This window comes from Monomorium pharaonis, unplaced genomic scaffold (assembly GCF_013373865.1).
Source record: "Monomorium pharaonis isolate MP-MQ-018 unplaced genomic scaffold, ASM1337386v2 scaffold_717, whole genome shotgun sequence".
Classification (NCBI taxonomy): Eukaryota; Metazoa; Arthropoda; class Insecta; order Hymenoptera; family Formicidae; genus Monomorium; species Monomorium pharaonis.
The window spans coordinates 1-25,000 of NW_023416041.1; the positions used below are offsets into that span (position 1 = coordinate 1).

At 45.6% G+C, this 25,000-nt stretch overlaps 2 protein-coding genes across 6 annotated transcripts; one reads left to right on the top strand and one right to left on the bottom strand.

The window, feature by feature from the left end:
* Window positions 1–2,084: 2,084 nt before the first annotated feature.
* LOC105840567 (SCY1-like protein 2) lies at window positions 2,085–21,455 on the top strand. 3 transcript variants are annotated; one of them, XM_036295223.1, is made up of 17 exons: window positions 2,085–2,221; window positions 5,461–5,679; window positions 6,054–6,188; window positions 6,378–6,611; window positions 7,869–7,989; window positions 8,387–8,470; window positions 9,398–9,543; window positions 9,878–10,123; window positions 10,748–10,893; window positions 11,025–11,175; window positions 11,614–11,854; window positions 12,450–12,618; window positions 13,161–13,348; window positions 13,795–13,848; window positions 13,975–14,228; window positions 15,440–15,699; window positions 16,391–21,455. In XM_036295223.1, the coding sequence occupies exons 2-16, from the start codon at window positions 5,527–5,529 to the stop codon at window positions 15,683–15,685; spliced, it is 2,568 nt and encodes an 855-aa protein (XP_036151116.1). In that variant the 5' UTR covers window positions 2,085–2,221; window positions 5,461–5,526; the 3' UTR covers window positions 15,686–15,699; window positions 16,391–21,455. The 3 variants fall into 3 exon arrangements, with proteins under 3 accessions (XP_036151116.1, XP_036151118.1, XP_036151117.1); XM_036295225.1 differs by having other exon boundaries at window positions 15,440–15,586; XM_036295224.1 differs by lacking the exon at window positions 2,085–2,221 and having other exon boundaries at window positions 5,527–5,679; window positions 13,167–13,348.
* Window positions 21,456–22,276: 821 nt separating this feature from the next.
* On the bottom strand, window positions 22,277–24,994 carry LOC105828854. 3 transcript variants are annotated; one of them, XM_028192164.2, is made up of 2 exons: window positions 24,263–24,994; window positions 22,277–23,594 (listed from the first exon to the last, which is right to left on the bottom strand). In XM_028192164.2, the coding sequence occupies exon 2, from the start codon at window positions 23,589–23,591 to the stop codon at window positions 22,773–22,775; it is 819 nt and encodes a 272-aa protein (XP_028047965.1). In that variant the 5' UTR covers window positions 23,592–23,594; window positions 24,263–24,994; the 3' UTR covers window positions 22,277–22,772. The 3 variants fall into 3 exon arrangements, with proteins under 3 accessions (XP_028047965.1, XP_012522860.1, XP_012522858.1); XM_012667406.3 differs by having other exon boundaries at window positions 23,787–24,994; XM_012667404.3 differs by having other exon boundaries at window positions 23,761–24,994.
* Window positions 24,995–25,000: the final 6 nt, after the last annotated feature.

Genomic DNA, 25,000 nt, shown 5'->3' on the forward strand with positions numbered 1-25,000 from the left:
GGACGCGTAGCGTGTGAGCAAAAATGTCGCGGGCTCGCAAACATTTCAAAGAAAAACGCTCGGTCCGTAACAAATTCCGAGAAAAGAATCACCTGGTGCCAATTTATGGGATGGATCGCTGAATGCGTGCATACTCGCGTGCATAATAACGTGTTTCGTGCGCGACAAAAGGTATCGAAGCTCATCGAAAGATAACGATTTTTCGCGACGACTTTTCGGAATTTCGTCTCTGACGTACGTTCAACCGAGGTGTCTCCACTCATAAAAGACGCGTTATTCGTCGCGGCCTGTACTCGTAAAAGCGTACTTGTCGCCGGTACAATTACGTCCGATCGCATTATAATCGAAACGAGGGTCGTGAACGATTGACTCGGGCGTGATTTAACGCGCGTGCGAAATCTCATCGGAATATGAATTTGCCGACTGACAATCGTCAGTAAAGAGCAGATCGGTGGGCCGGGAAGGGGAGGGAGAGAGAGAGGGATCTGATCGGGTTGGACCCGTACAATGGACCGACAATGGCATGTCACAATAGCATGATCAAGGTCCAAATTAGATCGGTCTATCGATTGGTTCGTTGACTCGCGCGCGACAAGCTCGCGCGATAATGCGCGCGGATGCGACCGTGACTCGTATTTCTGACGATGGGAAGTCGCGCGTGACGTCAGAATCCATATAGCGACGCGCTATCCGGCGAAATCCGAGGAGTTCAACGCGAGGGCGAGATCCGTTTTGGACGCGCAAAGTCCTCGTGGCGTTATCCTCCCGCCTCCTGATTTATTTCCGTCCGCGAAAGCTCCGATTGCACGAGAATCCAGATACCAATTTTACGCTACGAAATATTCTCGTTCCCACCGTGAAGAGCGGGATGAAAAAAGAAAAAGAGCTGCTCCCAATTACGTTCGTTATTCATATATTCTCGTCCGCGTCTCAAAGTCACCCTGATTGACAAAGCCGGGGCAATTAATGAGCTCGAGTCGCTCGAAACAGTCACGGGACATTTCGTAAATCACGCTAAAGGAGCTCGGAAAGCTCGCGCTACGTGATGCCGAGCGTTAAAGGAGCTTAACGACGTCGCTGGTTCGGCTAGTAGTATAGGTCAATCAGCCGGATCAGTCAGCCGCCGTTCGGCGGACAATCGCTGGTCATCGTCGTTGCCTCGTGGCGTCGTCGCCGGTTGCTGGAGGAACGGAGGAGGCGGTCGAGCGTATTGATGCAGGCAGGCAGGCAGGCAGGCAGGGCAGGTTTTTTGGCTCCGTGCTGCGCGCCGAGTCGAGAGGGAAAAACCCCCCGTATCTCGCGCGTCAATCCCCATCCCCTGCTCGTCACCCCCATATTCATCCCCCGCGTATAACCAGCACCTACCTACCTACCTACCTACAAACCTACCAACCTATCTACCTACCTACCTACCTACCTACCCCCTGCAACCCAGACCTATAATTTCCAGGCAACGCAGAGGCCTACACCCTGAGCTCGGAGCCGGGCGAGGACCTGCCAGGCGCCGGCGGAGAGCCAGGAGGGTGCGCACGCGCGCACCTTCCGCCACCACCGCCACCACCACCACCACCACCACCGTCGCCGCCACCGTCGTCGACGGCGACGTCGACGTTGACGACGATACGCCGCCGCTGTAGCGGGGGAAGGGGCCTGTTTACAGGATAACAGGATCCTCTTCTCCTACGATCGCGCCAGTCCACCGTCGCGATACACCACCGGCGCATCTATCCGTCGCGGCGCGGCGGCCGTACGACCGCGCACACGTACATGTACGCATATGCACACACACACACAAACACACACACACACACACACATATAAATATATATATATATACATACACGCGCACGCACACACACGCACATATGTACACGCAACCCTCGGAGGCGCGAGAGCTCGATCTCGCACGCCACGCGCGTGTCTATCCGCTCTGCTCCGCTCCGCTCGCGCGAAACCGCGCGATTATCGCTCTCTTTTTCACAGCCGTCGCCGCCGTCACCGTCGCCGTCGCCGCCGCAGCCGCAGCCGCAGCCACCGCCGCAGCCACCGCCGCGGGGTGTGTGTGTATGTGTGTGTGCGTGTGCGTGTATGTGTGTATGTGTGTGCACGTGTGTATGTGTATCTTCTCTTTCCACTTCCTCTTCCTCTTCTCGGCGCAGAGAGAGAGCCTATGTGCGGTGGTGGTGCTACCCGCGCGTTTCCCGATATCGTTCGGCAACAGGTGAGTCACACACTCTCGCGCTCCCTGTTCGTCTATCCGCCCGCACACGGTCTCCACGTCGTCCTTCTCCACTCCGTTCAACGTTTCCCCGTGTAACGCGCGTGCATCGCACGCGTGCTGTTTACCCTGCGCTTTTACCCTCCACGGTTCTCGCCGTCGCGGCGCGGCGATGAGGTAGGCGCTCGCTCGCTCGCTCGCTCGCTCGCTCATTCATTCGCTCCCTCGCTCACGCGCGCTATAGTTTCTCTCGCGATTTCACGGGGTTGCGTAGTCGGACCCGATAACTGCGCTTCCGTCAAGGACGCACCTGCCCGTCGCGTACTGTCATCCGTCCGTTTCCGTCGGTGACTTTCCAATTGCATTCGCGAGGGAGCGAGAAAGGAGACGCGCCGACGGGCGACGACGAAGGCGCCGCGCGAGAAGAAGAAGAGGAAAAAGAATTACGCGCGGGACAGGAGCAGGATTGGGGTCAGGGCCAGAGGAACCCTAGGTAGGATTCCTAACGTCGCCGCGGGGCCGCCGAAAATCGGGGGATGCTGTTACACGCAGGGGTGCGCTCGTACTACGTTACTACTAATACCGCTAACGGTTCGCGCGTTAATATCGATTTACTGGAGCGGATAACGCCCGTTAACGTCAATCCAACGAGAACTTATGGCGATTAGGATTTTACGCGGCGATATTAATTTTACGGGAGGACGTGGGCGAGAGAAGGAGAGAGAGAGAGAGAAAGGGAAGAAGGAGCGTCTCCTCCTCCTCCTCCTCCTCCTCCTCATAACGGGAGGGTAGGACTGGTAGCTGACGAGGGAGGAAGGAAGGAAGGAAGGAAGGAAGAAAACGGACGCGACTCGAAGCGAAGGACGGTCTCTATCAGGAATCATATTTCCTGCACGGGAAGTCCTTCGGAGAAGGGTGTAGGAGGGATGAGAAATACCGCTTTCAACCCTTTTCAACCTCGTTCAACTTCTGCCATTTTATTCTGTTTTTCGTGTCATCTTTCTCTCTCTCTCTCTCTCTCTCTCTCTCTCTCTCTCTCTCTCTCTCTCTCTCTCTCTCTCTCTCTCTCTCTCTCTCTCTCTCTCTCTCTCTTCTCGATCGCGACCTTTATTCGCCGCTAAAAGGATAGATTGTTATCGCCATTGATACCTAATCATTACCTTTTAACAAATGGAGACGTACGTGTGTGCAAAAGGCGTGTATGGCTAACGATAAAGCGCGCAACCAATCACGTTTTCATAACAAATTGAATAATTAACGAAGAGTCGCGTCAATCGCGCAAATTGTCCCCGCCACCGAGCATCCGAGTAATAATGGTTCGAGAAGTCGATATTTTTGTATTGGGAACACGCGAAAACGATCTCCCACGTCCGGCGATGAAAATGCGAAAAATGAGCTCGAGCTATCTTCCCTCGCGAAGAACGAGAATTTGCTATGCGTTTCAAATGTCGTGACATAAAATTTACAGAGGGAAACAGATACTCCGCGCGTTTTTATTCCTTAAAAGAATTTATTTTTATGCCGTCATTGAAACGTGGACGTAAAATTAAATTGATAACAGATTTTCCCTTCCTTTTTCTTTCTTTCTTTTCCTGTTTTTAGATCTCTATCTCTTTCTGTCTTTCTTTCATTTCTTTCTATTCAGTCGCCTTTCTAAAGGGATTTCAGTTATGTATACATATGTGAAGACGCTCCTTTTGCATTATATATGTTTAGGAGCACAATTTCGTTCCTTCTATTCACAACACGTTGTCGAGTATCAAAAGGAACATCCGAAGATTTTTCTCTCCTCGCAAAAATATCATTTTCTCGCGTTTTTCGAAGCCCCCTCGAAATAAATGTTTAACTTACGATTGAAAATGGCGACAGTAAACAGTCAGTTTTTGTATTTTATAGCGAATCGATATCGGGGAATTCCAGTATTTACGGGATTATCTAACGCACCGGGATGAAAAAGCGAGTTTCCAAATTGAACCGCAAAGTTGCGAATGAACAAAACGAAACCTCATTTCCGCTTAATTTCAACTTCCAATGCCGATAATTAAAAAGTTGCTAGTGATAGCGATACCTCGGATAAATCCGATCCCCGATTGAGAAAGAATCTCGTATTTGGTCATTTCGCGTGCAACAAAAAACGCATAGAAGAGATTTAATTAATCACGAGGCACAGAGACTTCAAAATTAAATCTTCACAAAACCAAAAAAAAGGGTCAATTGTAGAGAGAAGATCACGCGTCTCTTTTAAAAAATTAAATAAAATAAAATAAAAGAGAAATTTATTTCTATGAAGTGGACCAAAAATGAAACTACTATTTGATACTGTATCAAAAATAAGTTAATTAAAGCGCGTATTTAATTTTCCAAATTTTAGCTTTACAAAATTAAATACGCGATATTAAAACTTGGAGATTATTTAGAAAATTCCCGAAAATGTCCCATCCACTATATCTCTGTATTACTAAAATGTGCACTAATATTGTGCACGTGTAACGTAATTGTTTCATTTTGCAATAAATTAATGAAATCCCTTTAATGTTTGGTATTTATCTCAACGTGAAGAGATAGAGTATATTTATAAGAATTACAATGGATATATAAAATTAAATCAAATGCTTTGAAAATTGTAACAAAATTTGCCATAACATGATTGCGCTATATAAATTCCTCTTCTCTTTTTCTCTTTCTTTTTCTTTCTCAGTTGTTTAAATTTGTCCGCTAATACTCCTAACGTAATCTCTCAATTCTCGGTAAAGTCTATTTTAATTTTCGCGATTGTCTTGTAGGTGGGACAATACGAACGGATACCAGGGATGGGAGAGGAAGAAGTGAAATGGAATTTAACGATGTGAATTCCTGCTCTCGCGATGATCCGTGGAGGGTGACTCGCAATTTCACGGAGCGAATTCCTCTCGGTCCGTCCGTTTTTTTTTTCGCACGGTCGCGCCAATTTGCAACAATTTCCGCGTAACAAAGGCAGCGATGAAAGTGATGTGTTTAAAATCAATGTAATTTCGAGCAATCTGATTTCGCGCAGCGTCACACAGACATACGTCACGAACGAACATTTCCCGGGATCGCTTTCCCGATATTACACCGATATTTTGTCGTCCTTCCCTCTCAATTCTTCTCTCTCTCTCTCTCTCTCTCTCTCTCTCTCTCTCTCTCTCTCTCTCTCTCTCTCTCTCTCTCTCTCTCTTTCTAGAGCGGCAGAATAACGTGCTCGTGATTTTCGATTTTGACAGATAATAAAGGGGCGGCGAGGTCGACGCTGATTCGACACCGAGGAGCCTCCGACCGTCTGGCTCATCATGTTCGCCAAATCCAGAGGCAGCAGCACGGCGCCGTGCGACCTGCTTCCCGATCCGATACGCAACACGTACGAGATCGGCAAGCAGTCCGCCACGGCCGGACCGGAGAACGTCTGGCGCATATACGACGGCTATCGGAAAAAGGACAGGATGGTAATTAGTTATAATCGCGGGAGGGAATCCCCCCGCGCGCTTTTTATTTTCTTTCCTTTCTCTTAGCACCAGGTACATCGGTAAACAATTCAGTTAACGACGTCGACTGATCGTGATTTAGTTTTCTATTTCTCTTTTGTGCGACTCTAATTAGAGTTAACGATATCCTCCGATGAAGAGAAGTAGATTACATTTGAATCGATCGGAATCCTCGGAGGGACTCGAGCACGAGAATGGGGATAATTTCGCTCGACCTCGGATCTAAATTGTCCTAAGTCGGGAGAGAGAGAGAGAGAGAGAAAGAGGGAGAGACTCTCGCGCTTGAATTCCTACGAGTTCTACGCGAGGGCATTCATTTGCGCGCTCACTTGCAGGAGGTCTCGATCTTCCTGTTCGACAAGCGATCCGTGGAGAAGCTGCACAAACCGAAGCGCCGGGAAACGGTCACGGACATCCTGCGCGCGGGCGCCGCTCGGATGGAGCGGTACTCGCACCCGAAGCTTCTTCAGGTACGTACGCCACTCACGGGCGAAGGTATTTGCGGCATGCATTCGCGAAATCACTCGAGGTCTCGAGGATGCAGCGTACGGTCTCTTCGACGTGCATACGTCGCCATCGAGAGTTCGTGCGTTTTCGCGAGCCGCTCCGTAGATCGATGGTGTTACGCGCGCTATATTTGACGGTATCGGACGATGCAGGCGTACAAAGTGGAGGAGTGCGCGGACACGCTGGCCTTCGCGTCCGAGCCGGTCCTCGCCAGTCTTGCGAATGTCCTGGCGTACAAGGAGCAATTGGCAAACACCCTCGCGGCGCAGTCCACGGGCCCGATGGGCGGCAAGCAGAATCATCCGCCGACCACCAGCCACCACCGCTCGACCTTCGTCAAGGAGTACGAGCTGCAGGAGCTCGAGGTCAAGTACGGCCTCTTACAGGTGAGAGAACGTTGTGTCAAGGATGCGAACGGAGGGAGAAATTCAAGTTGCATTTAAAACACACGTCGATCTGAATTCTCGCAAAAATTCCGTTAACAGTTTCGTTTAATTTACTCTGCGACGACGTCACGCGAAGGGTATTTTTTTTTTAAATTGCTAAATTAAATGACAATTAATTGCTTACGCGAGAAGGACAATCGTTACTTTTCTCTTTGCTACAGACCGATTTCCCGGAAACCTCGCTTCTCTTATTGTTTGTCTACTCTCGCGTGGACATACCTCGCCACTCCAAATCCGGGGCACCCCCGATAATGGGGTTCGTCCATTAGCAGTTAAGTCGCGTGTAACGAGACCGCGGAGGAGAGGGAAAACAAAAGGTGATGTGTTTTTAAGCGCCCATACCCACGTCGTTATAATATTGCCAATGCTTTCTCTCTCTCTCTCTCTCTCTCTCTCTCTCTCTCTCTCTCTCTTTCTTCTTTTTCCTCTGATATAATATTCAATAGACTCGCGCGCGATCGAAGTTTTCGATAAAAACTACACCCCTGTGTGTTATATTACGTTGTTACGATACAACGCGTACGTTTACAGCACGAAATTAGATATAGGCAGTGGCGGCAAACGGAGAAGAGACGATTTCGATATATGTATATGAGTACGCATGTACGACCGTGACATTGTGCGTAAGCACGGAATCGTAGCGATAACGGGGTCGCGTTGCGGAAAATTAAGTCGAATCCGAGCGCATGCGTGCACCAACGAGGGATGAAGAGAGAAGATGATAGAGAGAGAGAGAGAGGGGGAGAGAAAGGGGGCAAGCAGAGAGGGGGAGATCAAAGTGAATTTTCTCCAAAACGAGTTCCTGGTTGCAACCACGCGAAATCAACTCCGTCGCAGTAGAATGCCGCCCTTCGACGTAGTTCACATAATGGAATGTATTACGGAGGACGTAATAGAATGCTTAATGCATGCGTCAAACCCTCTCGAATCGCGAGTCAAACTTGGACCGTCGCGCAACAGCGATCAGCAACGTGGCTTTAACGACTCGAATTCGCAATTAAGTCTCTCGCGAAGAGTAAATAACTAAACCTGTTTCAACCGTTACGCGTAATAAACAGAAATTGGGCGGAGCGTGGCGGGATGGTTAAATGACGTTAGAGCTGCGAGGCACGAGAACGTCAAAGTTCGCTTCGTAAAAGTAATAGAATTAAAAAGCGAGGGTCCGGGCATTACGAGACCTTTTCCTACTTCTTGCAGATCACAGAGGCTCTGCTGTTTCTTCACGGCAACTGTAAATTTCTCCACAGAAACGTTTGCCCGACGAGCATCATTATCACGAAACGGGGCACGTGGAAGTTGTCGGGGTTCGAGTTTATCGGTAAGTCCAATCTCGTCATCCCTCGCATTAAAGATAGAGACACTAATCGAACTTTATCCATTTTTAGTCGGTATCAGCCACTTTTCATCAATCAGAGTATATAATACACGCCTCCCAAAGCCCTCGAATTGCCTAAAGCAAAATTTCGTCGATAACTAAATAGATTATGTAATATGTATAACGGGGAAACTTATATTGTAGCAAATTTCGTATATACAAAGGATTATTTTATCAGATGGTTTTAGTGATAGAGATATTTGCATTGGATTTATTACGAAATATAAATAAAATCGATTAAAGGTGAATGGCGCATCGGCGAGTGAAATGATAGGGAAGACAGATGCGCCTGATCCTTTTACGATTGCAGTTTCAATCAGAATGCGTTTCGTTTTGTTAGAGGGTGCCAAGGAGATACCGATAACCGTGCAATCGTGGACGAAGCACATGCCGAAAATGACTCAGCCGAATCTCGATTACATAGGTGAGGGACACCAGTCGTCCATTCGTGGCCTGTCGTTAACGCACGCCCACACGCCAGGAAAGCTACTACCAGTATTTTACGAGTCATGCAAGTTTGATAGTGAAATCACAGAGTTTACCTTTCCGTTTAACGCTCGCAGCACGGTTAAACACATTCCCGATCCCCGAAGCATGAAGCGGGGTAATAAATTTCAGTATGTAAATAGTGACTCTCTATAAATAGGCTCCTCTCTATAAATAGAGATGTATATCTTTATAAATGTGGGGATTCTCTTTTGGTAACAGAAACACACGGGAGAATCAATGTACAATCGCGAGATGTATTTTCGGAGTTGCATTTATTTAATATTTATCGCCGACTGTTTATTTTTCCTATCGATGCGATATACATTCGCTAGTGGTAAAATCTCGCATTTAACGTTAAACGCGCAAACGAAAATAGAGATCTAATTATACAGTCGTCACAACAGCGCAACGCGATTCGAACTCTGTTTTTATCGAAAACATTTGATAAACCCCGATCAAACGTAAAGTGATGAGCTCCCTCCGCTCGAGTTCGCTCAACGTCCAAAAAAAAAAGGGGGAAAAAAATAGAGCTGCTCCTACACGCGCATACGGGAGAAAAAAAAAGGTAAATTCGGCCACGTCAGCGGGATCGGATTTATGCGAGAAACTTCATTAACTTCGAAACTTTAACGATAAAACGGGGGTTGCTGCCGCTTTGCATCCCCGTGGCCTCGATCGAGCACTCCGAAAATTACCAGGGAGTAGCCTTTTGCACGTGGCCGTGTGAAACGACTTCCTATTTGCATTGTTGATGATTCTCTTCGCGCCACGTCGACGGGACGGGGCGCGAGGGGGCGGGGGGGGAAGGGTGGAAGAGGGATGAAGATCCGTTTGTGACGCGGCCGCGCGCAACATGTTGCAGCGCCGGAGGTGCAGCAGAAAAAGCTCGCGAGCTTCGCCAGCGACATGTACAGCCTGGGCATGACGATATGCGCGATCTACAATCAGGGTCGGCCGCTGATACAGGCGAATCACAGCTGCTCGGATTATCTCAAGCAGCTCGAGACCGTAAGTTAATCCGCCCGCGAGACGCGGACGGGACGACCTTCTCTCTTTCGCGGGATAATCTCTTTAAAAGCGTTTAATTCTCTCCGGGGAAACAGAGAGCGACACGGAATCTCCCTTTAATTTCCCATCTCTCTGATCTTCGTAAATAAACTTCGACTCTTTCAGTTGCTCTCCGTCTCTCACGTTACAAAGGAGTTCTACCTTCTTTTTCTGCATCGCTATGAAACATTGTCGATCGTAATTCCAAACGTCTAATCGAAGATAGATAGAGAGAGAGAAAGAGAGAGGGAGAGGGGGGGGAGGAAAGATTAGTCGTTTTTTTCTCTTTTGCCAGCTCGACGATCAAGTCGCCGTTCTTTTGCCGCTGATACCGATCCCGCTGCGGGAGGCGGTGACGCGACTCCTGCACAAGGACCCGATGCAAAGGCCGACCGCGCAGGTCCTCACCATGATCAAGTTCTTTCAAGACCCGTTCGTGCACGCCCTGCAATTCCTCGACGTCAGCAAGATGAAGGACGTGCATCAGAAGGAGCACTTTTACACGACGACGCTGAGGGAGCTTCTGCCGTATATGCCAAAGGTATGCGCGACGTTTCCATATTTAGAACGAGAGTGTGATATAGAGAACTCAAGTATCTAAATGCCGACCTGGATCCCTCGATGTAGGTCAAAATATGCGCGTTCGCGATGTCATCCTCCTTCGAGATTGAAGGCGGCTTATCGAAGATTCCCCACGAGTCACCGTTTTCCTCATTTTAATAACGATAATCCGCTTTCTGCCGCTAATTACTCCGGCATAATCTCTCTCCCCCCCATCCCCCTTTGTGCAGTTTGTTTTCTCGTGTGTTTTAATGCACCGGGGAGGAGGGCTCTCGCAATTCCGAGGGCGAATTCAATAGATTTCCGATAGATTACAAAGTGAGTGTAAATGAGATCGAATGGAAACAACGCAATGAAATTTCCACAGTGATAAGAAAAAGATCGATCAGCCGCGCGCGCTTTCTCTCTCTCTCTCTCTCTCTCTCTCTCTCTCTCTTTCTTTCTTGACACACGTCTGGCTCGTTTCACGTTGTAAATTTTACAATGTCACAAGTTATCGCCGCGCGCGCGTTCGTTCCGTGATTCGATTCCACCCTTTAAACTGCTGCGGTCATGCGGTCGCTTCCGCGAAATGTCACCCGGGCGTTTTCCGTTTTGTCTGCAGAAACTCTGGTATCAGCACATCTGGACGTATCTTCACGCGGAGTTGCAGACGCAGGAAGTGCTGTCGGCGGTGCTGCAGCCGATGCTGTACATCGTGCAGAGCAGCACGAAGGAAGAATTCGAGCGGATCGTGTTTCCTACGCTTAAGTATGTATTACACACACACATAGAACGTGAGCGGAAATAACCGCGTGAGATAGGCACATCTCATCTCACCCTCTCTTCCGTTTCTCTTTCTCTCTCTTTCTCTTTCTCTCTTTCCCTCTCGTTTCCCGCAGACCCCTCTTCACCAATCGAAAGTCGGTTCAGGGAACCGTCACCCTGCTGGAGAATTTGCACATCATCCTGGAGAAGACGCCCCAGGAGTACGAGCGCGAGGTGCTCTCGATGCTGTACATGTCCTTCGAAAATTCGACCATGCAAGTGCGGGTGAGCAAAGATTCGATATTTGTTCTGAGATTCGAAAAATGGCCAAATTCTCTAGAGTGCAATAGCTCACATTTTTAGGCGAGCGTCTAATTTTCAGTATAAATTTCTCTCAGTTTAGCATAAAAACATAATTTTATGTATAACCTCCCTTCAAGTAGAACAAGTCATGATAACGCCGAAATGACGTGAAAATAATTCATAATTGACCGAAAAGTGATTTTTAATAATCATATTGATGTCACTTTGTTGTCATGACTTTTTATTTCGCTTGGATCTATTTTAATTCACCGACAGCATTTACAAGTTTCGCAGCTTGATAACATATCGTTCCAATCCATCTTGCGCGATGGCGCAGCTTATAAATATGCACGATAACATAAATATGCATAGCCGTTGAAAAATTTGGTTTTCGTATCAACAAATCCGTTTGCCCGTCAGACGGCCGCGTTCGTGGCCGTTGCGCACGTGACGAATTATCTCGAGGACGACGCCATACGTAACGTGGTGCTGCCGAAGCTGCTGGACGCGTTCGAGAACAACTCGGCGAACGCCCGGGTGCTGATGGACGTGGTCCCGTGCATCCTGAGCCGTCTCGAGAAGCAGAAGATCATCGACTGCATCCTACCGCTGCTCTGTAAAGTCAAGCTGCAAGAACCCGAGATCGTCGTGCGGGTTGTAAGTAAGTGACGTAAAAAGCGAATACACGCGGATTACCCAACCAAAGGAAAAAAAAAACATACTCGACGAAGGCGATTAACTTGTTGCCTTATCTAAAAAGTATGATCGAATGCTTGCTATAACTGAGCTGTAAACATTTTTTAATTTTTATTTCATTTTTTATATTTTTAATTGAAACACATTTTATATTTAAAATTGACGTGCTCAGAAGATGTTTTTGCAATTTTATATTTTTCTGCTTTTATTCGTGAAGATAACCAGTGAATCTGGATCGTCGGAACGTGTCTCGATCTGGTGATGAACATTCTCAATGTGATCTCGAGAACTTTTTGGTCGAGTGTTCTTATTATCTGTCAGTAAGTGAACAGATATCGGCCGGGGATTTTTTAATATGTAATGAAGCGCGAGTATTAATATCCTAGTCTCGAGACAGAAAAATAAATAAGGGAAGTACGAAAAAGATAGCGGAGAGAGAAAAAAAAAGAGAGGCATTACCTGTCTCCCACAGGGACAGATATTCATCCTGGGAAGAAAGAAACGACCGTTGCCGCCAGAAACTCGCGCCTAATTGTTCTCGCTCGTTTCGCGTGTTCCAGACATTTACAGGCTGATGCTGACCGACAAGAAGTATGGATTATCGGTGAATTGGATGGCGACGCACGCGATGCCTTCTCTGCTACCGCAAACCGTGAACCCGAAGCTGAATCTCGAGCAATTCATCTTGCTCCTCGAGGTGCTGCAGGATATGCTGAACAACATCGAGAGGTAAACGCAATTAGCACTAAGATCGCACGGGGTAATGTATGCGTCGTGGGTAAATAAGAGTACGTAGTTACGAAGTACGGAGTAACAATTCTCCTGGCAGCCTAATTAATAATCATTGCGAAAATAAACGAGTATTCGCGCGCGCTTAATGGCGCGTAAAATCATTAGAGAGTTTTCTGTGAGATATTAATGTTTACTCGTGTGTGTGTGTGTGTGTGTGTGTGTGTGTGTGTGTGTGTGTGTGTGTGTGTGTGTGTGTGTGTTTAGAAGTTTTCTACATAAGATACGAAAGTATAACTAATCTTTTATATTGTAATTAAAATTAAACCCACGCTACTGCAGAACCTTTTTATCGTCGTTTCGATCGAGATCCTATTTGCGTCGCAATTGCGACATGCAGCACTCCGTAATTAGCGAATATTACGACTGCTAATTAATTAATATCGCCCAGCTATCGACCGACGCGCGTGCGTGTGTGTGTGTAACGCGTCTTTCGAGTTTTCGCTCACCGCGCGAGCTCTCCCCTCGCCCGTCTTTTCGAGTTGCAGAAATCAGAGGAACAAGCTGACGCTCGACAATCTCTCCTTGCCGAGCCCGGACAAGTCTCGACCCCTGCGACATCAGTACAGCACCGACAACGTGCACGTGCCGGCGTTTAACATCCCGAATTTGCGCATCGAGCAACGCAAGACCTCGTCGGCCGAGGATATGGCGAGGAAGAACAGCATCGGTACGTATACCACGCCATGAAAATGTCCCTCTAGTGCCTCTTTCTAATTGCCTGGGCGGCTCGTTGTTTCTTCGAGCCATTTGGGCGATTGAGCATTTCTTTTTCAACTTTCCTTTCGTAATCTCGTATTAATTTTGCAACGGGCTCTAATGTTCGCCCTTTTAACGTATTCATAACAGTTAAAAGGATCGCGCGACACTTTTCTCCCTTTCCCTACGGCGAAGATACTTAGACTTCCACTCTGTCGGACGGTTTCCATAAATATTAGCTAAACCGAGCGATGGTTAAATAAAATACTGCGGCTCCTTCGAGCGACAGGACTGGAGGAAGATCGGGAACGGCTCCATTAAGTTTATGCAATATTTATGGAAACGGTCCTCCGAGGAATTACACGATCCGAGTTTTACGGAGTACTAAAGCGACGGCTTTTCCTCCCCCGCACGCAGGCTCCATATCAACGGCCTCCGCGGAGAACATGACGCGGAAAAATTCAATGGCAGGTAAGTGAGAGATCAGACGAGGGGACGGTCTTTCCCACCCCCTTTTCCCGTGTGAAAAATTCACGGCGCCGACGGTTCTCGATCATGTGGCGAAGGATCGATTTAACCGAGCGTGATGTTGTCTAGCGATGTTCGGCGGATGGTTCAACTCGCCGTCGGCCAACGACAGCAACTACCTGCGGGTCGTCAACACGTTCACCAGCAGACGGCTGTCGGACAACACCCTGATGACGCCCAAGATCCGGATAGCGCCGTCCTGCGCGAGCTCACCGGGCGGGACGCCCGGCACCGGCGGCGGCGGCGGCCTGCCGATTCGCCGACACTCGAGCACCGGTCCCCAGGAACGACGCGGGTCCAACATTAATTTGTCCCCGCCCACGGTATATACACATTTACGTTGAGAGAGAAATGTCCAAGTATCGAGAAGCAAATACACACACACTTCTCGTGACGTATTCTTCGGTATTTATTTGTTTTAAAAAGATTTATTTTCGATGACGAAATATATACCTTTTTCTATAAAATATATCTTTTTTTTTATTAATCGGTTTATTTCTTAGGAATAAAATTTGTAGAGCAAAATGTACATTATTTCCCGTAAAAAAATTTGTAGTATCTTTATTGTGTAAACCGAGAATAAATATATTAATTCATTATAATTTCCAACATTAATTATTGCTCGTTTTGACCATTTTTATTCATTTTGTATTGCATTTGCATAGCACGAGCTGGTTTTAATAATAATTGTAGTATTTTTCTCTAACAAATGGTTTATCTTAATATGGTGAAATAAAAGTTTCATTTCTAGGAAATGAATAATTTATTTTTCCACGCGCTATCTCTTCTAAATAAGATCTATTTTACAGAAATATGTTTTACAGAACATTTCATAAAAATGTATATTTCGTTTTCACAAGTAAATTTTTTTATAACAAATAAATATTGAAGGGGACGTCACAAGAAGTATTTGGTTCTTAATACTTTGACGTTTTTCTCTCAGTGTACACAATTACACATACATACGCGCATAATACATCATTCGCATGTACTCTGTAATTTGCACGTCGCGAAACGTAACGAGATAAAAGGAATAAAGAGAATATAAGAGAATCTCTTTACGATTGATAAAACGCGGAAGAGCCCGCGCTTCTAAAACGAGCCCGTCGAGAATGCATTCAACCCTCCTCCTCCCCGTTACGAGGGGCGGTCTCCGGTTTGAAAATTAAATATTTAACGGGAGTTAAATATTCCGAAATACTAAGTAGCATCCGCGGGGTTCAAGCTAGCGTGACCCACTGACATTCTTCGGGAACAATCGGAAAACTACCTGCCACCTATATAAAAGCGAATCTCTTCTATTGATCACGCGGACGGCGTAAAGCAGAAATAAATCGGTGTCGTTAATTGATCCGCCGCGCGGCGTATTAATTGACGCGCGGAGTATTAGCGGAGTATCGCGCAGCGAGAAATATTAACGGCCGAGTAATTTCATTTTTCTAGAAAAAATTTTCCTCTTTCTCGCGCGTACTCTCGACATGATCGCTCGATTGATCGAGCTAAAAAAAATGCAGTTCGGGTCTGCTGTTCGCAGGGTGGCGGAATGCCGATCACAAGTAGCAGCGTGCCGTATCTGCTCAGTTCGAGCCTGAACAGTATTCGCGGCTCGAGACGGCCGTCCGTGTCCTCGACGTCGTCGCAGCAGGGGCTCGGGCTACTGCAGCAGGTTGGCTCCAGCATGGTAAGACAACTACCCCCCATCTGCCTGAACCTGAACGGACCACCACCACCACCAACACTCTCTCCATCACTCCAGCTACCGGGACAGCATTCCCACTGACCCTCCGTTACAGTGTAAGGATATTCACTAAGCCTTAACTCGGTTCGCGCCTACCGCTCTCTCTCTCTCTCTCTCTCTCTCTCTCTCTCTTTCTCTCTCCGATTTGATCAACTCTCCCACGCACATGATCCTTAGATTAGATTTCTCTCTCTCTCTCTCTCTCTCTTTCACACACACTCTCTCGATTAATTCGGAGAGACCGTCGCAAAGGCGCGGTATCGAAATATTGATCGGCGCGGTCTTCACCGTCGGTGATAAACGGTGACGATGAAACTGAATAATTTCGAAAACGCTTTGTTTTTCCTGTGGGAGACGGGTTGCAGTGGACTTTAATCGCGCGCGTTTCTCCCTCGATGTAAATAAGGCTTGACAATATTTCGAAATATTTCGATGAAAAATGAGGATTCTGCGGTAAAACCCTTTCTGAAGTTACTTGAATTCAATAGTGGATTCGTTATTTTCTCAACGCGGACGAGAAACGTGATGTAAGGACACTTCCTCGCTCGTCTGATAGAGATTCGGAGACTTTTACAAACTTTTCTAAACGAGTGTCCCGTGTTAAGAGAGAGACTCCCACCGAGATTCGCGCTCTTCTTCCAAGACCGATCGTTAGCGCGTTTTCCTCACTTTATTGTCGCGAGAGAACACGTCTCGAGAAACGGGCGAAGCGTAAAGGACGACCCTCTCTCTCTCCTCGTGTTGCAGTACCAATTCTTCAATAGACAGCCCGAAGCGTGAAGCGCCAACGATCCACGTCGTTGAACGAGACTCGGGCAAGATCGCGGTGGTGGTGGAGTCTCTGACTAGCGCGCACCGATCCCCATGCACCCTCGGCCAGTCGTAAGGAAGATAAAGTCGTAAAGAGGAGGAGGAGGAGGAGGAAACGTGACGATGGCTCTCTCGTCCAAGGACTACGTCCCGGCGAACGGGAGATGCTGAGACGTTGATTCTCTCTTAATTGGCCTCGGAATCAAACGCGAAGACATCTCCCGCCTAGGATCGATCCCCCCGAAGAAGAGGAGATCGGAGGGGAATGGGGAGAGCGGCTCGCTCTGGCTTAACGCGCGTACAATCTGATACCTAATAGTAACATATACGTATATAGTTATATATACACACACAGAACACTTTTCGCGGCAGCCGACAGGGCTACAGCCGCGGACTGATGGCCGTCAATTGGTCCGGGGAAAACCCCTCCTTCCCCTACCCAGGTCGGGCTAATATTTGCGTGTATCTTCGTATACATCGTCCTCGCCGCCGCCACGTAGTGGCGACGGAGGGTTCAGGGATAGATGATTCTTTTCGTTTTTGGAAGTGCATATACGTGTACAACTCAGGCGTGGGCACACCCGGGATGCATCAGAGGACATTGAGAATCTCCCGACTGAGTTTTTTAAGTGGTGAACATTAAAGTGAGATTAATTTCTGTCGTCGACCGTCGGATTTCGGTTGATCAGATGACCCGATTTACGTGCTATTTCGCTTCCTTTATTACGTTATTCATTAGTGATTAGGAAGTCAAATCACACTTATCTCGCTCAATATGGCCGTCCGACTTCGAACTTGTTATCAGAATCACCGATCGTTCGCTGCGAGGCGGAGATTTCGCAGCATCCGAGTTTCCCCGAGATTTTCGACAAGATAAACTGGAGATGTATTTGAGAGGGTCTCGCGACTTCTGATCCATCTCGTGTGTACCAGGGAGGCATGTCGTAGGTGTAAGTACACGCTTACTCAGAAAAAGAAAGCAAATACATATACGTATATAATAGATATTATATATATATTATACATCTCTCGTAGCCACGTACGGACAAAAGAATGAATATTTTTCTTGTCGATATATATTTGTCTATGTAATAATCTATAAATATGTATATCGTAATAACGGCGTGCGCGTAACCAGAGGCGCGTCCTAGCACGTGTCTAGCCACGCCGTCAGTCGTCAATTGTCGCACTACACAATCACTAAATCTTAAGGTAGCTTTTATAATAACTCAGGCGATGTCGTTGTGCGAAGGCGGGTAACGCGCACCTTTTACACACACATTCACACAAACACACACACACACACACATGCACGCACGCACACATACGCGCAAGCTTTGAGTTTCCCCCCGGAGCACGACGCGGTATTGTCGATTGAATTGTCGCGCAAATAATGATATCGATAAAAAGAATAACTATGAATTGTTCGATGTATTTTATCCGTCTATCTCTTCTCTCTTTCTCTCCTCTTTTAAAATATATTTCCCGATACAATCAGTGACATAATGGGGAGGGGAGAGTGAACGGAAATATGTTTAACAATTCATAGAATTATTCCGTTTCTAAAGTTTCTTATAAAGGAGATCTCGATGTCGCGAGCAGACAGTCAGATTGTCCTGGCGATAGCGCTGAAGTATTTATAAGAATTACAAATTGAAAGATGCGGAGCCATTTATTAATTAATTGCAAATCGTGATAATTAAAAAACACGATTGCAGTCGCGAGATTGAACTCGGGATATGTTAGGGGGGCCGAATGTAATGTCGTTTATATAAAAAAGTTCTTTTTCTCTGTATGAAGTTTCGTTAATAGAATTTATTAATTATTTAATGATATAATCATCTTCTCTCTGATTGTTCACTTATTTATTAATTGTTTAATCCTCTTTTCAAAGAAGCCAATCGGTTTTAATTTGCTTTAAGAAGCTTTGAAAAAGACGGATGAGTAAGTATAAAGATTTGAACGTCATTTGCTTTTACAACGTTACAACGTTCCTTCTTCATACGAAGTGCTTTAACGATCGAAAAATATAATAATCCGGTGAAATGAATACGATAAATGGACAGAGAAGTAATTCCTATTTTTTCTAATTCCTTTAATGTTTTCTTGCGAGGACTTCATTAGGATGATTGAGCATTGTGATATTTCAAAATCAAACTTAGTTTTTTTCGAGAACGGAATTAAAAAATTAATGAATAAGTGAACGATCGTCGTAGAGAAGATAACATCTATATTATTAAATAAATAATAAATTATGTTGACGAAACGTATCGCTTACATTATTTATAGAAATGACATTTCTTTCCGGTACTTTTGGTATAATACAAGAAAAACATAATGAATAAACCGATAACTCAAAAATTTTACAAAGAAGGACACGGCGCGAGTTGCAAGAACATTCGTAAAATAATTAATTAATCGTCATACGTTCGAGGGACGGAGAAAGAGACGGCGAGACAGAATATTCGACTTGAAAGGATATAGAGACATATCGTTAAGCTTTACGTGCTTATTACATATCCCAAACGTATTACATATCCCAAATCAACCTACTTGACTTATGACGTAGCGAAAGCAAGTATATTTTCCAGGGGAAAACAGATGCTGCGTCAGGCAACCACTCACGAATTAGAAATCACATTTCTCCGGAATTCTCCTACTCTCGATCGGTCGAGTCTTCCTAATCCGGGGATAGTCACTCAGGGTGATTTTTTGGCACCCCAGCAGCGAGGAAATGAAACTCAGTCACCAGCAGTTCTCTTTACTGACGTTATTAATTTATTATTATGATGTTTCATTATTTATATAATAATTATTACGGTGTTAAAAGAAAGTGTGCGAATAGAGTCGTTTCTCAGACACGACTCCCCGTACTCGACGGCGACTCGTCGTTTCCTCCACCCGTCTTCGCGAACGCGGAACCGCGCCGATCGTAAGGTCGGACCGTCGCGCCGATTTCAAAGATCCTGGCTTCCCGTCTGCAGTTTTCTAAAACTAAAAGAGGAAGGAAAAAAGCGAAAAAAAAAAAGACATTCGTTCGTGTGTGACTATTTATTCTAACTAATGGCGTAAGATTATACAAAGTTAAGTGTCCTTAACGTTAGGCACACCCCGACACGTACTTACACTTGAGAACGTACTTGAGAAAGTAATATGTAAGGCGGTTCCAGGAGACATCGAGGCCTCCCGCTATTTCTCCCTCTCCACCCTCTTTTTCTCTCGCGTACTTTTGAAATATAGGCATACGAAACGGAGAAACTCACGGAGGAGAGATGTCGAAGATTGTGATTAATTCTATCACGGACAATCACGGACAATCATTTACACGTATCAAGAATTAATGAGGTAGTTGTACGCACGACACGCATTTCGTTTAAGTATTAGAGCCGCGTTTGGACGAGAAATTCTGTTCGCGACCCAAACGTAAAAATGATTAATTACAGTAATGATCGTTGAATAATCGTTGAGTGAGGCGATCACTCGAGGCAGGAGCGTATTTTATTTTTATTATTTTATATTGAATATATTCGTTATTATTTATAAAATATTATTTATTTATAACTTTAAAGTGAACTATATATTTATAATATGCACCATGATATATTTTATATCATAAATATATAACATGCATATTTATGGTGTAAAATTATTATATATTTATATTATCGCACATACTCTTTTATTTTTACTATCGTTTCGATCGTCATTACTTTCATGTCGCATTAAATTATTCAAATCATATATTTGCGCAATTTGGAAAATTAATTTAAAAATAATGAAAACAAATTCACGCGGAGGTATCCTTTTTTTTATCCTCGCGATCGGAAGAGTAATTCAGACCAGCGTTTTCGCTTGTAAACTGTTAATTAATTTGATGTTAATTCCATGTTCCACTTCTCGACTCGATCGCTCCACCACTCGTCTTCCTCCGCATCGCCAGGGGAATACTTAATACTCGGGAGTCGGTCAACATCGCGCGGCGTACAATCAAATTACGTAGCGCGCACTGCGATGTCGTTTCAGCCCTTCTAGCTCGTCCAAACGCGCGCGTATTCCGCGCGAGAAGAGAGGCAGCCTGCGTACCACATCGATTTTATCGATCACGAGAGTATCGCAACGCACAAATTGCTCCCGTACCGTGGCAGGGGCGCGTTTATTTAGCGAATCGTTCGTTCGTGTAAAACGGCCGGAAGTCGTCGGCCCGGATGAATATTCAGAGGCGTCGAAACGCGCGAAAGTGCTATTTTAAGGGAGAAATCGAAACGAAAATCATCAACCCCCCTTCCCCGCACGCGGCCTAAAAGAGCGACCTTAAAAAAAAAAAAAAGAGCGCGACCGGATAAACGCGCCGCTATGGTACAATCGCAGATGTTCCATTCGTTTCTGCACTTTCCCTTTGGATGCCTCTCACGCAATATGTCAATATATTCCAAATACGTAAAGGTATGATTCTCACGGATTTCGAGGAACGATTCTGGTTTTGAATCCTCGATCTCTCGATCCGTCTCCTCGCGTCTCCTTGGCGCGGGGCGAAAAGACTGTCTTTTATGTCTGCTACTTTTTGAATTACTTTAATTACAAAGCGCTACGCGAGCTAACGGCGATTAAGTAACTTTGGCGTATTTGTTGTTTGACTCGACGATGGAAAGAGCGCGAGACGGATTTCGAAAAGTTCAATTTCCAATCAGCTTAAATCGACTCTAGCTTTTTTTTTCCTGTTGAGACTCGAGATAAATTCCGATCAATATTTCCCGGCGCGCGTCTCTCGGAGTATTTTGAATCCACACCGTGAGGGGAAAAAAAAATCAACGCGAGTAAAATTGTAAATTTTGAAACGCACCGCACCGAGAAATTATTCTGTAGGTAACGATTAAGTAACTAAAGGGAAAGTATTCCTTGATCACGAACGTCGAATACGGACTCTTTGAGATCGGTGGTAGAACCAAGCACATTCTAAATTGCAATTTCGTAATTAGTGGACGTAGAGAAGAAAAAAAAACAAGTACCGTACCTGAAAAAAAAAAGAGAGGAACCGAAGCACCGTGACATTCAGCACCTCCAGAATAAATCGATAAGATGTATAGAGATTATACGTAAGTGTGTTAAGCGAGAATATTTTTCAACGTAATTCGTCAGACGTTAATTCGTATTGGATGTATGTTACGCTCGGGAACTCTTTGCACAGATCAACCGATCCTAAAGAGCATAACTCTTACTGTGTACTTCTGATTTATATTGTAATTCGCCTTTTTATCCTTCCTCCCCCTCTCCCCCCACTCCCCTTTTCTTCCTCTCTCTCTTCTCTTCCGAAAAAGTACGGTTACGCGCGGATCAACATTTATCAGCGCGTTTCCCAAACGGCGAATCATCGTATTATTGTCAGTATAGAGATATTCTCTCTCGCGTAGTAAAAAGTATTCGTCACCGGCGAGTAAAATGCTCAACTGATCCCCGTCAAGATTATGTGTTCAGAAATACGATACGTTATACTCTCTGCGACGTCGTTAGCGGTAAGATAGCATTCAGAGATCTATTCAGAGAATATTAAAAAAAAAATACAATCCTTCTACAAATTATACATACATATGATTATAAATGTATATTTCATGTATTCGTTTTTAAAAATACAGTCAAACTACCGTTGTATCGACGTAACGCTGAAATTTTACACCCGACACTTCCGTTTGAGCCTCTTCCGTCTGTGTAGCCAATTACTCGTCAATCACAGCTTTACCGTTATAATGAGATCATGTCTAAAACACTTATTACTTTATTGTCATAAAAAAAACTAAATATGTACATGATGAAGATAAATAGCATATATGTATACAATTAGAATTTTTATTATTAACACTGTACATACAATTTGACTTTTGTCCTGTAAATTTTCTTTTCATTTGGAAAACTAAAAGCACAATAATTAATTGTAATGTTCATATGGAATTTTTTTTTCCAATAAACAACTATACGAATATTTTCCAGAAATATTAAAGTATATGTAAGAGATCGTTGAAGATCGTTTTTTTTTATATACTTGTCAAAGTAAATTAAACTTAAGTGTCGTGATTTAACGTGTGCTGAAAAACAATGTGTATACGAGGTATGTGTGAACAGGAAAATTAACATGATTATTTTCTTATTAATATATATAATTATTATGTAATAATATAAAGATACATTATACTTTGTTATTATGAAACTAATTCTTTTATGCTGATAAATGCGATAGATTACGTTACATTTATTTTCGTGTGATATTCTACAATTAGAACTTTGTGTATCAATTTTTTCAACTTTGAAATTTGCGAGATAAGTTTTATTAGACCAAAGGATCAAAAGCTCTCCTCTTTGCAATATTGTGATACACTCTTACATATACTCTCGGGGAGTATTTCGACTTTTGTATTTTGGTTTGGATAGACACTATTTCGGCAGGCGTGAGGAACGACAGTAGTTTTTGTATCGTAGGCGTTTTCTCGTATCGCTTGGCCTGTTTCTTACGTCGAAGCAGAGGCAATTGCACCACGGATAACTTTTTTTGCTTTTTTCTCAATGGCTTACCTCTATGATTTAACGTTTCATCAGTATGATTTAACGTTTCATCAGTATGATTTAACATTTCATCAGTATGATTTAATTTTAATGTTTCCAGCGTTGTTGAATTAATTTGCTGCTCATCCGTACGTTTTTCAGGTAAAGTTTCCTCCAGCTGGTCGAAGAAATCGATTTCGTCCGGATCTTCAAATAACTTAATTCGATTCGTATCCGGGACTCTCATTACCCTTTGACTTCCCAACCATTCCGCATCGTCTCTCGACGCAGCGAACATGCTCGTGTCCGCGTCTAACGCTTGCGGTTCCGTTTTAATTGTAACGAAGGTCGGATGGTTCGGCAAGTTTAAAGAAGGCGCGACGCCGCGTTTCAACTTCCTTACCCTGAAGGTCACCAGGTAATCGTCGTCGGCGAAGTGCCGGTAGCACACGGCGCATTTACTTATCTGCTCGTCGGTCAGATGCTGAAGTTTCTCGGAGTAAATCAAGTTCTTCCACTTCTGAAAGAGAGCCGGATTCTTGGGGATCTGATGAGACGGGGCATCCCCGCCCGAGGGACATCCCTGGACGCAGCACGCCCTGCCCATAATCTAAAACAGAGATTACACGTTGCTAAGGCGTTATCGTTCATAATCAACGATCCCTCAATCTAAGTAACGACGATTGTCACGATAACGTCAGGATGCCACATTGCTGAGATTTAACAAAAATTTTCAAGATCATCTCGATTTTATCGCAACAATCGTTTCCATTCACCTAAGATAACCGCGTCTCTGAATAACCTTAAAATGGAGTCGTGGCTCATCTCATCGCACGAGACGACGCGTCACGTGACCGGCGCTCGTGCTACTTTCGGATGGCGCCGACAGATGGCGGCACATGAACTGCGTGCGGTGGAGTCCGCCGCCATCTTTCTCGACGGCCAGAGGAGAGAGGTTTCGCGTGGTTTCGCGTGTTTTCACGCCACACGGCGCCGGTGACGGTGCGCGCGTCGCGTCCGTCGTGTCGTTCGTGCGCACGCGTCGGCGGCACTCGAATCGTCGTGTGCGGGAGACCCTGGTCTACACGCGAATATTTGAAAAGTGCGGCTGTGTCGCGTGTGCCGGAGCAACGTCGGCCGTTCTCTCGCGTTCCTCGCTCCGATCGTCCGGTCGCCGTCGGCCGCGTCTCGTCCCGTCCGCGACGAGTGCCCTCGGCTCGAGTGCCCGGGTCGCGTCGCGAGTGTGGCATGCGAGGAAGCGCACCCGTGGCCGCTTACCCGCGTCGTCCACGAAGCACGAAGGCTCGTGCTCCTCGATGAGCCGCTGCTCCGACGTCCCGGCGGAACGACGATGCAGCGAAGTGGTAAGTGCGAGACGACGCATTTCTCTCCCACTCTCTTTCTCTCTCACTCTCTCTTGTCGACACCTGTTCGGGAGACACACGGCGCCGACCATTTTGGGAGCCGCCAAATTTTCGTCGTCGATACGGCGCGACCGGTCGATACGCCGTGGACCGACCTAACCTACCAATTTAACTAATGGTTACTCGCCCTCTTGTCCTCCTCCTCTTCCTCCTTCTCACCCCCTCTCGTTCTCTCGACAGGTCAGATTAATTAGATCTCATCAGCGTCAAAACTCTGTTTTCTTTTTTCTTCTCTTTTACACGCAGCTGTTGCAACTGCAGTACGAATTAAGGAGAAAGATTGGGTAATCTGAAACACTAATCTTGTAGTATTGTCAGTCTCTCTTGTGCTTCGTTGCACAAGGAAAAAGAGAGAGAAATAATGGACCGAGTTTACATTAATCTAATGTTTCACATAATAAAATTGGTGTTTTTAAATTATGTGTGCGTTACGTGACGGGACTGATTTTAACAGGTGTCTACTTTTTGGAGGCCATCTTTGTTCACTCGTGTATCCGCGCGTTATTCTCGGCATTGTTTTCTAGCGTTAACGTCAATGATTTAGCATAAAAACACCGCGTCGATGGCCTTTCTCAAGCGTTTCGCGTAACCT